Here is a 15,478-nt window from a genome sequence, read left to right on the forward strand (position 1 = left end):
CGAAAAAGTGAGGTTTTTACCCACGAAAGCTTATGCCCAAATAAATCTGTTAGTCTTTAAGGTGCCACCAGACTCCTTGTTGTTTTTGTAGATACAGACTAACACGGCTACCCCGATACTTAGCAAGAACAATGAAAAACAAATGCAAGGAAAATGGATATGATTAAATATGATATTTTAAAAGCATCCTCCAGGACAAAAGTCCTCTTTTGAGATAATGAGCCAACTGATAGTTACAGTGTTAACCTTTAACAAGAAAATGCTTGTTTTAATGGACAAACTATCTACATGCACAGCTCTCTGATGCATTTTGTTTGATAATAATTGTACACGAAGTCCTAATATCCCTGTTTTATAAGTGGGCATGATGAAACAGGGAGTCCCAGTGACTTACTCAAGGTCATACAATGAGTCAGTGACAAAGCTGGAAATAGAACTCAAAGGTCCTTACTGCTTGTTAGTATCAAATACAGTCTAATCTTTTTACTTCACAGCCATCTGGACAGCAGTGTTAGTCAGGTTTTGTTTGGTTTATGGAGTACAGGAACTTGATCATGACTACAACAGCTTTGCCAGTGACAAAAACTTACATGTGCTGCATGGAAAAATGTTTAAGTTGTCATTCACAATTTTAAATAAGACGTTAAAGTAACATCTCTCCTATTGCTTTTCCAGCCTGGATTTCTGTTTTAAATTTCTAGTTCAAAGCTGCAATGGACAAAATAATAATGCTAGAACAACAGGAAGTTTTAAAACTACAACATTATTCACTGTACAATGGCAATATTTCTTGCATGACCATTCTAAAATAGAGTTCAGAATCACTCTACATGCATATAATTTACTATAAGTATATATTCAAACACACAACTCCCCAAGTAAAGACTGCTTACGGAAACAATAAGGGTCATAATTCTGCCACTGAATACATATATAAAACTTCCTTTAAAGTTAACAGAAGCCATTGTCTGCAAGCATAATTTGAACCTGAACATTCATGTGTGTATGTACGCTGTTGACAGATGGAAACCACTAAGGGTACCACGGCTATAGCAATTTGGTCTGAAAAATTTAAATAATGTTAAATACGTACTTTATACATGTTCTGAATACAAAAAGTTTTTTAAAATGTGGAAAATATAAAGTACGAAAACAGAGCTAAAATTAAAATAATTTTCTGTGAAAGAGTGTTCTGTATAATGCATTGTGACAATTATACATGAGCCTCACCATGGTAACCTCTGCACAATGAGTACTCACAGTGTAGCTCGTGGCTGCTCTAAAATACAGCCTGCGGCTGCCTTATTCTGTCAGTGTGGGGTGAGGAGAAAGCTGATCAAATGCAGGATTTTTTTGCATGTGAAATCAATCTATTCAAAGAACATATGAGTACAAGAAAACATTGTGGTTGTGTGTATTTACATTTTGATTGAAAATATGTACATTTCTAAGTAAATAGGTGCTATCCTTGAGTTCATGGAAAACGGTCAGCACACACCACTTGGTATCACAAAATGTGAGTGTCCTTATAGTACAAGTAGATAGCACTGAGTAAGTCAAAACAGAGTCTGAAGCACTTCATCACGAGAAGGGGACAGAAAAGGAGCTTGTGGAATCCTACCCTGTCCTCTCCCCCTCCTCCCTCCCCCCAGCCAGACAAGGGAGATTTCCTCACTTCAGCAGCTGGATAGGAATGGAAAGAGATACTTTCTTGAATGGCGTTAGAGATGGACACAAAATAATTACAGTGCAATATCCTAACATTGCTTTGGGATGTTTTTCCCAGTGCAAAAATAATCAGTATCACTGAGTCATGAAGTCACCACCAAATATGTTGCTGCACACCACTGGGTGAAATTCTATGGCCTGTATTTTGAAGGTCAGACTAGATTATCGTAGTGGTTCCTTCTGGCTTTAAACATCACAAACCATTCCAGGATATTGCAACATAAGTCCCTCTGACTCTGTTTGCTGTAGCAGTAGTTCTTCAATACTGAATACACATGGGCACTCCTTTAAATCAATCATCTAGAGAGCAATAAGAGCAGCTAGCAGAGTTTGAAAAAATGGAATCTGGTAAATGTTCAGAGGAAAAAGTGTGGAAGACATAGCTGCAAAAATACAGTAGAACCTCAGAGTTATGAACACCAGAGTTACGAACTGACAGTCAACCACACACCTCATTTGGAACCAGAAGTACGCAAGCAGGCAGCAGCAGTAGGGTTACCGTACGTCCGGATTTTTCCGGACATGTCCGGCTTTTTGGGCTCCAAATCCCCGTCCGGGGGGGAAATCCCAAAAAGCCAGACATGTCCGGGAAAATCGGGACATGCGGGGCCGGCCGTGCGGGTGCTCGGGGGCCGGGCCAGCGGAGCGGTGCCGGGCCGGGTCGGGGGCCGGGCCGGCGGAGCGGGGCCGGGGGCTCAGGGGCTGGGACGGGCCGGCGGAGGGGGGCCGGGCCGGGGGCTCCGGGGCTGGGCCGGCGGTGCGGTGCCGGGCCGGGGGCTCGGGGGACGGGCCGGCGGTGACGGGACGGGACGGGGGTGCCGGGACAGCGGTGCGGTGCCGAGGGCCGGGCTGGGGACCGGCGGTGCAGTGCCGGGGGTGCTCGGCCGGGGGCCCGGGCCGGGGACCGGCAGTGCTGGGCGGGCCGGGGGTGCTCGGCCGGGCCCGGGGCCGGCACCCTAGGGCCCGAGCCGACCCAGGCTGGAAACACCGGGGGGGGGGGAGGGGCCAGCCTGGGCCGCGCCTCCTCTCCCCACACCCCACCTTACCTGCTTCAGGCTTCCCGCGAATCAAATGTTCGCGGGAAGCAGGGAAGGGGGCGGAGACTTTGAGGAGGGGGTGGAGTTGGGGCGGGGCCGTGGGCGGGGCCAGGGCCCCATGGAGTGTCCTCCTTTCGGAGGCACTAAATATGGTAACCCTAAGCAGCAGAGACAAAAAAAAAAAAAAAAAGACAAAAAAAAGTAAATGCAGTACAGCACTGTGTTAAACGAAAACTACTTTAAAAAAAAGGGAAAGCAGCAATTTTCTTCTTAGTAAAGTTTCAAAGCTGTATTAAGTCAATGTTCAGTTGTAAACTTTTGAAAGAACCACCATAATGTTTTGTTCAGAGTTATGAACATTTCAGTGTTACCAACAGGTGTTTAACTTTGAGGCTCTATTGTAGCAGTAAACTTTCAATAGTTATTTCTTGGCTTTCTTCCTTTATAAAATTCTCATTATAGGGAAGCTGTACATGTTCTGTGATTAAACAGAGAACTTCCATCTCCAGAGCTATTAGCCTGTTCACAAGCCCTAACAAACAAGGTAACATGTAGTTATCAAGGTAACAAGCAGCAAATCAATACTGCTAAATTGCTGCAAATTCCTTGCATTCCACTCTGAATATATATGCCTATAAGACCAGCAGTTCTCTATTTTACAGCAGCACATTTGACGTAAACTGTGGGAAAAGTTATGACTATCATTTCATATTGTGCTTTGCCATAAGGAAATGGAGGGTGGACTTTGTCCTGTAACATTTCCTTCCAAGCAAAAAAAGTGAACTTTTATCTCCCTTTGTAATTAGGGAGATCTGGAATTGAAATACTTTCTTCAATCATGTAAAAAGGAAAATTACACTAATAAATCCACTTATTTGCTCAGAAAATTACATCTGTGCAAAACAAGTTCACAAAAATTCTAGCTTTTCTCTTTGCGATACTAACAGTATAGAGGCATGTTACCAGATCACATTTGGCCTGGTTGGAAGTTAGAGACTAAGGACTCTACTCTGCCATCTGTTAGGAGGCATCTCGGTTTTTGTGTAATTGAAGGTAATTAGCAAAAGTTGTATTGAACATGTAAAATTGTTTATATACTCAGGAAAAAAAAAAGTATAAAGCTTTAAAAATATAATTAACAATGTATTTTAATGGAGTCTGATAATCATTCACACTCCCACATCCTGAGATTTTGAAGTCCCTTCCTGATTCCAGCTGTCAAGCAGTCTGCATCATGATCTCTCCCCAGGCCCCACTCCATTCCTCACTATACCCAACATTAAACTCCCAATTCCAGGAAAAGCAGATCAATAGTGTCAAAATGTAAAGGCAGTAGTGGTCGTTCTAAGACATATTTTGGGGGGGAAACTTAAAGATGTTTCCTTCTAAGTGAGAGGGTCAAAATGTAATCTATGTCTGGGAACAGGAATGAGTTCCATACTGAGGCTCACAACAACAAAACCACAATCACCAGCTGACTTTAGACGCAATGGTGAAAACCCTAAATAGTGAAAATACCAGTCTACAAAAAGCTCCAGGAGTTTGCTCAAGTAAGAGCGAAGTAAAAACCCAATAAGAATCCTCAGGATTAGGCCAATGACTTTTAGAGAACACCAGCAACCATTCCAAAGTCCAAGTTATACAATTTCTCTCCACACCTGCCAATCTAGGTAATGGCTTAAAGAAACAATACCGCCCTTAAACAGTGACCACCCATTACTGAATTGCAGCCAGTGCTGAGGCGAAACACCAAGTGAAGAAAATCACAGGGCTTTGGAGCGGAGCCCGGAGCCGGAGCATGGAGCAGCTCCGGAGCAGTGGAGCTGCAGGTTTTTGCCTGGAGCTGAAGCGGAGCCGGAGCACAGCTCCAAAGCCCTGGAAAATTATGTTCCATTTGAAAATATAAGATTAAATACAGGTAGGCAGAAATTAACCACCCCACACAGGAATGTGGCTAGAATAGTGGGATTATGAAATCATGATAAATGCTATAAGATCTTTAGTGACCAGAAGTGGACATAAAAGATGGTAATACCAAGAGCACAGTCTGCTCTAACGGCAAGCTAATAAAATCAGAGGGAAAAGTACCATATACTGAAGTACCAACAACTTCCTGCACCAGCCACCAGTTCTTTGGAGATTTCCCATCAAAATACGGACCACACCTGGTATTGTTTAAGAGAATTGAATGATGATATGGATGCAGAATACAGTCAGCTTTTTATTCTGCTGACCATCTGATAGGAGATAAATCCTCTAACAAACTATTTCCTCATCCAGATTCCCAATCCACCACAGTTCTAGTGACATTAACTTTCTCTTCTGGTGGTCCCAAGATCACAGTAGGAGAGTCATTGTCTTAAATAAGTGATCATAAAGTAGGTTTACCATTAAGTTTTAGATAAACAGATATATTTATTTTTATTACATATACAAAACTGATTTGTGAGAGGAAATCTCCATACATCAGCACAACAGCATAAACACTATGGAAGAATGCAGCTATTAGAAATTAAGTTCTATTTCATTTATGTAATTACCTATTCTAAGACGCAAGGCAGTTCTAAGGGCAAGCGAACCAGCGTGGAAAGATAACAAGGAAACTTCCAAACCTTGCCTGATTTCTGGGACCAAAGCATCTTGAAGGTTCATGGTTTCATTTTTGTTATCAACTCAATACTTCTGGATTCCAGCTGTGACTGGACAGACAAGTCTCTTTCTGAGCTTTCTAGTCATGTTTCGAAGATTTAAGGGCTGAGATAAGCATCCAAATCTTCTGAGGCTCACCCTTCAGGGTGGGAGGGTCCCAGAACTCAGGCTCCCACCCGAGCCCGGAAGTCTACACAGTAATGAAAGAGCCCTGCAGCCCGAGTCAGTGGGCACAGGCCAGCCATGGATTTTTCTTCGCTGTGTAGACATTCCCAGAGGAGACATGGGACCACTGATTACAGACGTAAGGTGATCTTAAGACACAGCAAAAACTGCACATAGAAGTTGCTGCTTTCAACCAACAGGCTGAGGTAACAGGTGGGTGCTGCATGCAGCCCACTGCCCCAACCCCAAATTGGATGGATTTTTCTTCCTCAACATCCACACATCCCCTACGTAAGTCAGGCTACTTTGGCTTTATCTGGTTAAAGGCAAGTTTCACCCAAAAGGTAACTCCCCTTAATGGGCCAAGAGGAGTTTACCATCTGTAAACACCAGTTTAAAAACTAATTTGCAATTTTACTTTTGATTAAAAAACATTTTTTTCCTAAATTCACTTACAATGTGTCAGAGTGGAGTATAACTTTTATGTTAAACATCAAATTGGTGGTAAGGGCAGATTTTTAAAAATAAATTTACACTACTTTTGCAGAGGATATCATTTTAACTGAGTATTATGGCATTTCCAACGCAGGTCTGCTTAAGGAATTCTAGTTTATGAAGATGAACAGCATGTTTATCATCATGAACTGAAATTTAAAAAGGAAGTCTGCATTGCAGTGAACTATGGCTGGGTATAGCATATTTCCTATCAAACGCACCCTGTTGCTCATCAAGTGACATGGATCCGAGCTGTTTGTTAACCACAGAGGAAGGAGAATCTGAAACAGAAATGAGATTTCAACTTAAAATATAAGCAGCAGAAAACTGCATAGCAATGTCATGATCATATGCTACCTTATTTATTTTAAACTAACAATGTAAGAAAGCATTTGGGCTTGTTTCTTAAGTGGCCAGTAATTTATAATGCATTTTTCAGCTGTGCTACAGGAGCAAAGCCACATGCTTCTGACCATGACACATTTCTTTACGCGAGCATTTAGTATTTTCCCTAAAAGTATGCCGACAAGATATCAAAGAAGCTGTGTTTTTCCCTTCCAATTTCAGGCATGTTAACCTGTACTATAACTGTACCAAAAGAATCAGAGGGGTAGCCGTGTTAGTCTGAATCTGTAAAAAGCAACAGAGGGTCCGGTGGCACCTTTGAGACTAACAGAAGTATTGGGAGCATATGCTTTCGTGGGTAAGAACCTCACTTCTTCAGATGCAAGACCAAAAGACTTATTGTTGCAAGGATCTCAATACATTTATCAGCCTTTTCAAGGCAATGCTAGTTGGGATCAGATAACTGAGCTTAAATCAAGATGATGAACTATACCTAGAACTTTTATTGTGCCAGGAACAATACCTGAAGAGTCATGACTCCTAAATTCCATGCTCCCATCACCAAACTCAATTGCAACTTAAATTAAAGAGCGAAGGTATGCCCCCCGAGTCTTATAAGAATAAATGTGATCTAAAACTTCACAGAAGAATAAGCAATATTAGACCAGTGTCTTCAAATATGGCGTTAGAATTCTCAAGAATTTTTAAAGCACCTATCACCATAGAATTTAAGAGCTGAGAAGGATTTCCAAATAGAGCAACAAATGTGTGGGTTTTTTTTTTTTTTTTTTAAATGTGGCCTTTAAATGCTAAAAGCACAAAAAAAATTTCCAGTTCATATACTAAATAATTCAACAGCTCTGCAGACTCTTGGCTGCTATAACCTGAGTGGAGTCTGATAAAAATTCATGAAGACTTAAATTCTCAGTTATCAAATAGCACCATGGCATGATGACTTATATGAAGCTTCAGTTTATAATGGAATAGGATCACAAAAGAAGATTTTTCTGTTAGACATCATCAGTTAATAGTTATCACTTTCGATGCATCACATGGCGGACACATTACTGATGCAAAAATTAAACATCTTCTGTGAAAGCTATTTCCCTTGTCATCTCTAAAAAGAACATATCTTATTTCTGTGGCATCCCTAATTCCAGGTGATGCACATAAATTAGTTCAGTATTTGAAATTTTGTAATAATGACTAAGCTATTATTCCTAGAGTCCTGTGCGGATACAAAAATGTGTATCTGCATCCGATCTGCAAAAATTGTCTGCGGATGTCCACGGATTTGTGGAGCTCTACTTATCGTGGCCAGGCTGAGGCTCCGAAGCATCCTACCTCCCAGCCAGAGCTGGGTTGGGGAGAGCCGCGTGGGTAGCTGTGGGAGTTGGAGACCTTCCACCTGTCCTTGGCTGGGCGGGGAGCCTGGGACACATCCAGGTGCTGCTCTCAGCTCACCCACCCCCCGCACCCTGGAGGGTCCGCTGCAGCTCCCCATGGCTCGGCTCCCCAGTGGCCTGGCCGGGAGGTTGTGGCTTCAGAGGGGAAAGAAGAGGGGGAGAGGGAAAAGGCAAGGCCCATCCCCACCCCCTGTTCCAGTGCCACTAGTCATTGCTGTTTGGTGACCTGTGGAGCTGCCTGGGGGCTGCTTAGGCCCCCCTGCCCAGGGCAGGCAGAGGGTCCGCAGCAGCTCCCCACAGTTGCCTGCCCAGTTTTTATGATGGCCAGGCTTCGGCTCCGAGCCCTCGCTGCCGCCCCCCAGCCACAGCCAGATTGGGGAGAGTTAGGCTGGCAGCTGTAGGGAGATGCAGTGGACTCTCTGCCTGCTATGGAAGATAAAAGTGGCTCAAAAGACATCTTTGCCCACTCGTGTCCCAGTCTTGTACCAAACACAGCTTGGTCAGTCCACAAAATCAGTCCCCTAGATTCAAATGCTAACTTAGATCACAAGTGAAAATGAGTCTTAATAACAGTACACTCTACCTTCGAGTACATACAATACACTTCACAAGAGCTGCAAGGGAACCTCTAATTTAGCACAGAGGTATTTACACAGTGTGCTAAAGTGTGGTTTCAAATCACAGCCAGGGGGGAGAAAGTGGCATGGAGATGCACCACCTCAGTACAATTTTTCAATGCATTGTGCCCAACTCCAGTTCCAGCTGCCACAATGCAGTCCTAGTGACCCAATTATACACTCTGAAAGGTAAAGCCTGTGCCCCCTTCCACCGAGACAGGCCAGTTCTGCTCATTGGTGCAGGGGATGGACTCCCAGGCCATGCACGGTCTCACCCACTGCAATTAGCCTCCATATAGGAGCAAAAGGGGGAACAGGGATTTGTCCATCCACATAGAGCCAGTAAGAATCTAGCCAGCCCTGTGATACTAAGAAATCCTGTTCTTGTTACTTGCTTACACTTTCTTTTATTAAAAAAGTAGCCCTTATATGAGAAATGATTAAGAATTCTTTCAAACATTCTAATCGGCCCTGAAAGTTTAAGAATGCTAAAATCTTCTTGTCAGTTTTTACCTCAGTTCTAGGTGATTAGAAAGGGCATGACTAAACTAATATTTTAGTTATGTCAACTGGTAAACAGTTAAATTTATCACCATGTCCCTAAGTTTTGTGCATCAAGCAGATTGTCTCCATTCATTAAAGAATAATGTAGATATTTAACACAGCATTTACTTACAAGAAATAAAACATCTGTATCATGTTCAATCATAGAAACTAGCAATGCAAAAGTTTTTAGATTTCCCTACAAACGCAAGTTTAAATCACCTGTATTTTACTGCTATTTGAAGTCATACAATTCAGTGGTTTACAGTTTCACTGTATTGGAAACACTTAACTTGAATGTTACCTGCAAGAATTTTTAAATAAAACAGTTTTAGGGAATGTGCTAAACATCTCACATAACATAGTTAAGAAAAGCATTCAGCACGTAGACATTTTACAATCACTTTGTGTTTTTCTTTTTCAAGTCTCCCCGAAGTCACAGATTGCCAGCTCCCATTCCAAGTGGCACTGGAGGATGCAAAATGCTGTAACTCCCCAGCTCAGATAGGGAACTGAACGCAAGCATGGAACCATCCTAGAGAAGGTCAGGTAAGTGCCTTTTTTAAAATATGGGGCTTGGTTTTGTAAATATACTGAAAATATATAACTTTAAATCCTTTGTGATAAAGCTTTTGAAAAAATGTTAGTAAAACTGTGCCATATAGTTAACAAAACAAAACAAAACAAAAAACAGCACTTACCTGAGCATCCACAGGCTGGGTCTATGTCCCAGTGCAGTTTGCCATGTTGCCCGCACACTCTAAATTAGAGCACCACTTAGAGAGGGAGTTGGAGATGCATAAATTTGGGGAGCCTCAAGCAGAATGTAAAAAGCAATTTAGAAAGAAGTTATATGCTGAATGCTCCTCTTCACCCCTCCTGCTTAAGTCAAGTAGCATTTAATTAGACCAAAATACTTCCATGTCACCCACCGTTAAGCCACCCAATTTGTGAATACTAATGACTTGTCTACATACTAATTGTACCATTTTAAGTATACCTGTATTCATACCCGCACAGTTAAAGTGGCGCAACTCCCCTAGCAGAGATGTAAAGGTCATTTATACGGGTATAGCTATTTCCGTAGGGGAAGGGGAAGAAGCTAAACCACCTTTATAATGGCATAACTATGTCTGCAACTAGGGACTGTACTGGGCTACCTATTATAAGTAAAACATAGAAAAAAATCACCCCTAACCAAAATAGTTATAGCAGTACAAATCTGTATGTAGCCAGGCCTCAAATAGAGAGTGAAAGATGCTTTAAAAGTCCTAAGAGACAGTACATATACTGTAGATTAATCTGGAGACCATGTTAAATAAATACATATTTGTCTCGGCTTTGTTTTTTGTGCAAAGAAAATAGTTACACAAAGTGATGCACTCAATTACATATTAGAGAATTTAACAGAGCCATTTTTCTAGATATTGGTATTTGCAGTAGTGGAGAATTTGGCTATGAGAACTTACTTCAGTCACTCCCTCATAGCAGGAAGCTTTCACTTAAATCCAGGGCCGGCTCCAGCATTTCTGCCGCGCCCCGCCCCCCCCCAAAAAAGGCCTTGATCAGCGGCAGGTCCTTCGCTCCTAGAGGGAGTGAGGGACCTGCCGCCCCGAATTACTGCAGGTGCCGCTCCTCTCCCTTGGCCGCCCCGAGCACCTGCTTGTTAAGCTGGTGCTTGGAGCCGGCCCTGCTTAAATCACTAACGATGGTGCATTCTCTCAACCTTAAAGACAGTTTCTTTTCCCTATATCATAGCAAGATTTCTGATCAGTTGCTTTATGCTCACTGTCAGTTCTTAGATGGAACTCCTGGAGAATGGTGGCAGAAGTGCTCAAAAAGGAGATTGCGGAATTTAGTCCCTTTCAGAGCCTTAGGTTAGCAATCTTTAGATTATATCTTTTTAGCAATCGTCATTATTACTGATACGTATAGGGCTTTTGGGAAATGGATGGGTTAATAGCTACAACAGGTTGGGATTCTATTCTCTCTGTACATTGTGGAAAATGCTTAAGTACTATTTTTTTAAATTTTGTATAGCATCTAGATGGTATAGCAAAGGACACCAAATAAATATGTATAGGTCAAACACTGGACTCCCTGGTTAGTTTTTATAAAGTCCTTACTCCAGCACAACTCCTAACTAAAAGAGGTTCTTTCCCTGAGGGCCGAGTAAAAACTGAAGTAAGGACTTCAGGCTTTGACCCTATATAAAATAAAAACACTTTTCACTGCATAAAAATGGACAAAGGCTAACCACATGTTAAATATGGGTAGCACATTCTGCTTCTGAAATGCCACAATTGCAAATGCAGTACTTTAGCTGGGGGATCAACAAGAACAAAAAAGATTGCTCTTGCAGATGAGAGCAATATGTTTTCTGTATCTACAACCTACAACAAAGGTTGGGCTTCTACTACTGCGATGAGCTGGAAGAAGAGTCTATGTAAAAAAGAAAACGGAATATACTGCCTCATCTCAATCATGAGCTAACAAGGCAAAAGGTGCTTACTGTATGTAAGTAACACTGCAACAATGAAGTATATTGCTTTGCTAGAGAGAATATCAAAAGTGAGTTTTGAGGGAGAAGAGAGGGAATAATATCAGTTAGAGAGAGTGTGTGGCTAACAATTTGTAATTATAAGCAAGAACAGTGTATATGAGAGTCCTGTTAAAAAACAAAAACAAAAAAACACACAAATACCTTCAATATCCCAAACCTCTGCCCCTTTCTAGATCCATTTTTTTCTAAATGTTATGAAATGGTTGGCTAACTCCCCCACACACACACATTTTTGTGCACCACCAGGGGTCCTGAAGTGCCAAGATATCAAGAGAATACATGTCCACTCAGTATTGCATGTCCACCCAGAAGCAGGAAGTATTGAAAATATACAGCTCTTGCCTTCAGGAGGGAAGAGACTTCCCACCTAGATCAAAACAATTTCATGAGAAGAAACCAGGAAAAGAAATTGGGGAAAGCAGGAAAAGATGCAAGTTCAAGAGATATCCTGGACTAATAATTTCCATTTCCAATGCCCAGCAGGCTAGAATGATTCAAATCAAGGAGATGTAAATCACCAAGTAGGAAGCCTCAAGTTAAAGAACTGATTTTAATCTACTTTTCCATTTGTACTTCAGTTATTTTCTAAAGAAAGATGTATTCTCATTAGGTAATACAAGCCATTAAATCACATTGATTTAAAACTAAATACACAGCCTTTAGCTAGATTTGGTACATCTTATTGCTACCTAGCAGGGTGCACTATAACTTTATACATTTATTTAAGCAATCATATAGCTTAATATTTTCAGATTCTTATTAATTGTACATTTTTAGTATGTTAGAAAATGGGGAATGATATATTGCTTATTTCCTAGATAATTAACTCTTTGCTCATGATTTATGTCAAGCTGCATTAGGAGGGTAACTGGAATTTAATTAAGCCCACAAAATAGAATATAAAATGTATTGTTATTAAACAAAACAAGCCCTTAACATAGTACATGACCTATTGTGCCATCTTTATAAAGCTCAACTCAAAAGACAAAGGTTTTCCCCCCAATTCTATCTTTATATAGAAAAGCAGCCTTTAACTCAAAGTTTTTGACAGAGGCTCATGGAGTCAGCATGTTTATTTTTTATTTAAAATGTTTTAAGAGATTATAGTAAGTTTAGGTCTTAATATATTTCATATTAAAATTAATATTTCATATTAATATTTCATATTAAAATTCAGTTTTAATCAGGTTTATAAAAATAAAAATGTATTAATATTAAACAACAAAATCATAAAAATCTGGTTTAAATTAAAAACATCAAATTTAAATCAGGTGTTGAGAGCTGCTAAGTGCACCCATAGAGAGATAAGGGACAGACCTAACATCTTTAAGGAGAGAGGGTATTCTAGCATGCTGGGGATACCAGAGTCAGGTTGTTTGCTTGAATGTATTAAGTTTGTATTAGTGGAAGGAATTATTTGCAAGCCTCTTGGACTGCCTTCAGTTCAAAGAGGTTTATGTGCATCCTGGACTCCCAGGGAGTCCACGTTAGTTGTGCTTTATGCTTGTCGAGATGGGTGCCCCATCCCAACAAAGAAGCATCTGGTGATTGAAGTTTTCTCAGGTGGAGGGGGAATGAAAGGGGCTCCCACATATATATGGTCTCCGTTCTCCCACCAAGTTAGAGAATCTCACACCCTGGGAAGAAGGGAGACTAATATTTACATGTTTCCCCTGCTTGGTAAAGACAGTCAGAAACCTAGGCCTATAGGCAACAGAGGTACTGTCTTGCAAAGGGCATCACATTAAGTGCAGGATGCCATGTAACATAAGAGGATGAGGCATTAACGAACCATGTTTGTGGGCTCGGTCTGAGCTGAGTAGCAAGATTCTTTTTGGATTGAAATGTGTCCTCAGGGAGTTATGCTTTGAAAGTGAAAGAGTCCAAAGTTGCTCCAATAAACTACAATCTGTGTAAGAATTAAAACAGACTTTTCTGTGTTGACACAGAGTCCCAGTGATGCTAGTGATCAGGGATGAGGTTGTTCTTGATACCTCCCGATAAGATTTCCCTGTCAATAGACAATTGCCAAGGTAGGGAAAGACTGATGATCTGTGGCATCAAAAGTGCACTGCTACAACTGACACTACCTTTGGCGCTGTTGCTAAGTCAGCGGGGAGCACCCTATATTTATAATGGTCCAGACCAACAATGAACCTTAGGAACTCCCATGAGAGGGGTAAAAATATTTTGAGTAAATCCCTTCCACTGATATTGAGCAGGTACTGGCTCCATGTCCCCCTGCTGGAGGAGAAAGTTTACCTCTTGAATAAATATCTTCTTGTGAGAGTGGTCTCTGAAGAGGGATGGGGAAGGGAGTTTTGGAAGGGGAGAGGAATTCTATGACAGAGCTGAAATGAATGAATGTCAAGAATCCATTTGTCCGTTACCATCCACCAAGCATGGGAAAAGCAAGTTAAGCAGCCACCAAAATGGTTATCACCGTTCTCAGATGAAGCAGGTGGCAACTGCCTTGGTTCTCAGCTCTCAAAGATTCTCATCAAAAGAATTTCTTAACAGGAGGCTGTGATTGGAAGGAGATGGAGCATTATGCTTGGTCTTCTGGGTCCTGTTTTTAAATTTGTCTGTTCATATTCCATCTACCTCTGATAGTAAAGTGGTTGTGGTGCTGGCCTAGGGTTGTATGCTTGTGCTATGAAATTTTCTCTCCGGTACTGGAGTATATATCTCCAGGGACTTCAAAGCTATGTGACATTCTCCAAGGCAGCAGAAGCACTTCCAATAGTCATTGTGATCAGGAAAGCCCTGACACAGGAACAACCATTCTTTAAGCCTGGAAATTTGGGCATAATAGTCATTCTATATGCGGGAGAGGAGGGAAAGGTAGGGGAGGAACCCCTGAATCTTAACTAGCTAGATACCATAAAAGCCATCACTAAAAATTATCTAATAAGAACTATCTTTACAATATTTACAGGAAAAACACTGAAGACCTACTTCATGGACAGAGAAGGGTTTCATCTCAGGCCATGCAGCGGTAGAAAGGAACTGGAGAGGGCGCTGGTCCACATCACCCCTTTTAACATTGGTTAAAGCATGAGAAAAAGAAGGGCACAGGTGAGGACTAACAGACTCTGCTAGCAAAAATCTTCTGCCTCAGGCACATGGAGCACCTGTGTGATCACAGTAGAATACACATAGGTACCACCACTCGAAAGAAGATAGTTGGGCCCTATTGTGAATTTGAGGTACATCTGTGGCCCATATAGACGTGGTATGAAAGTACATATCCTGCAAGTCAAGAGACATGAACCAGTCTTGAATTTGGACAGATGGGATGATAGAGACAAGCATTACCATCCTCAACCTGAGATGGCATATGTATTTGTTGAGTCTCCTTAGATACAGGATAGGACAAAGACCCCCTTTCTTCTTTGGGATTGGGAAATACCAGGCATAGAAACCCTTCCCTTGAATTCCTTTGGAACCTTCTCTGCAGCTCCTAGATGAGGTAATGAGGCCATTTCTGATTGCAACAAGCTTTTGTGAGAAGGGTCCATGAAGAATAGGGAAGATGGACAGTGGATGTTAAGGAACCCTATACAACAGATCCCACTCTAGGTCTGTACATCTGTGTCTAGACATCAATTGGTCAAGATACAGCAATATGATCACACTGGTCAAAGATAAAGGTTATCAAAGGAGTTCTGAAGAATTCAGAAGATTTGTAGTAACATTTAGATGAAGCTAAGAACTAGGGGATCACTCACCAAGATTCCATCTTGCTGCTACGTGCAGTAAGAGGGAACTACGGGAGGGTCAAAACCACTCCACCCTTGATGTCCTTGCATGGGAGAATGAGATAACACAGGGCACATGCACAACCCCAATGGATACTTGAAAATTTTCAGCCTCATATGTATGCACACCTACAGTGGAATCCACACCAATGTTCTCTCTACATTTTTT

The 15,478-nt window shown here is 41.5% G+C and overlaps 1 protein-coding gene across 6 annotated transcripts in view; it reads right to left on the bottom strand.

Annotated features, from left to right (window-relative positions):
• Positions 1-15,478, bottom strand: part of DCAF6 (DDB1 and CUL4 associated factor 6) — a 167,783-nt gene that overhangs the window by 62,814 nt on the left and 89,491 nt on the right. For 4 of the 6 annotated variants that reach the window (XM_054046268.1, XM_054046257.1, XM_054046239.1 and 1 more), the window contains one exon: positions 6,296-6,355. The exons of the other annotated variants lie outside the window; for them this stretch is intronic. In XM_054046268.1, the coding sequence (XP_053902243.1) occupies positions 6,296-6,355 (60 nt within the window). The remainder of the gene's footprint in view (positions 1-6,295; positions 6,356-15,478) is intronic. 6 annotated transcript variants of the gene reach the window in all.

The sequence above is a fragment of the Malaclemys terrapin genome, chromosome 1, assembly GCF_027887155.1.
Source record: "Malaclemys terrapin pileata isolate rMalTer1 chromosome 1, rMalTer1.hap1, whole genome shotgun sequence".
Taxonomy (NCBI): domain Eukaryota; kingdom Metazoa; phylum Chordata; order Testudines; family Emydidae; genus Malaclemys; species Malaclemys terrapin.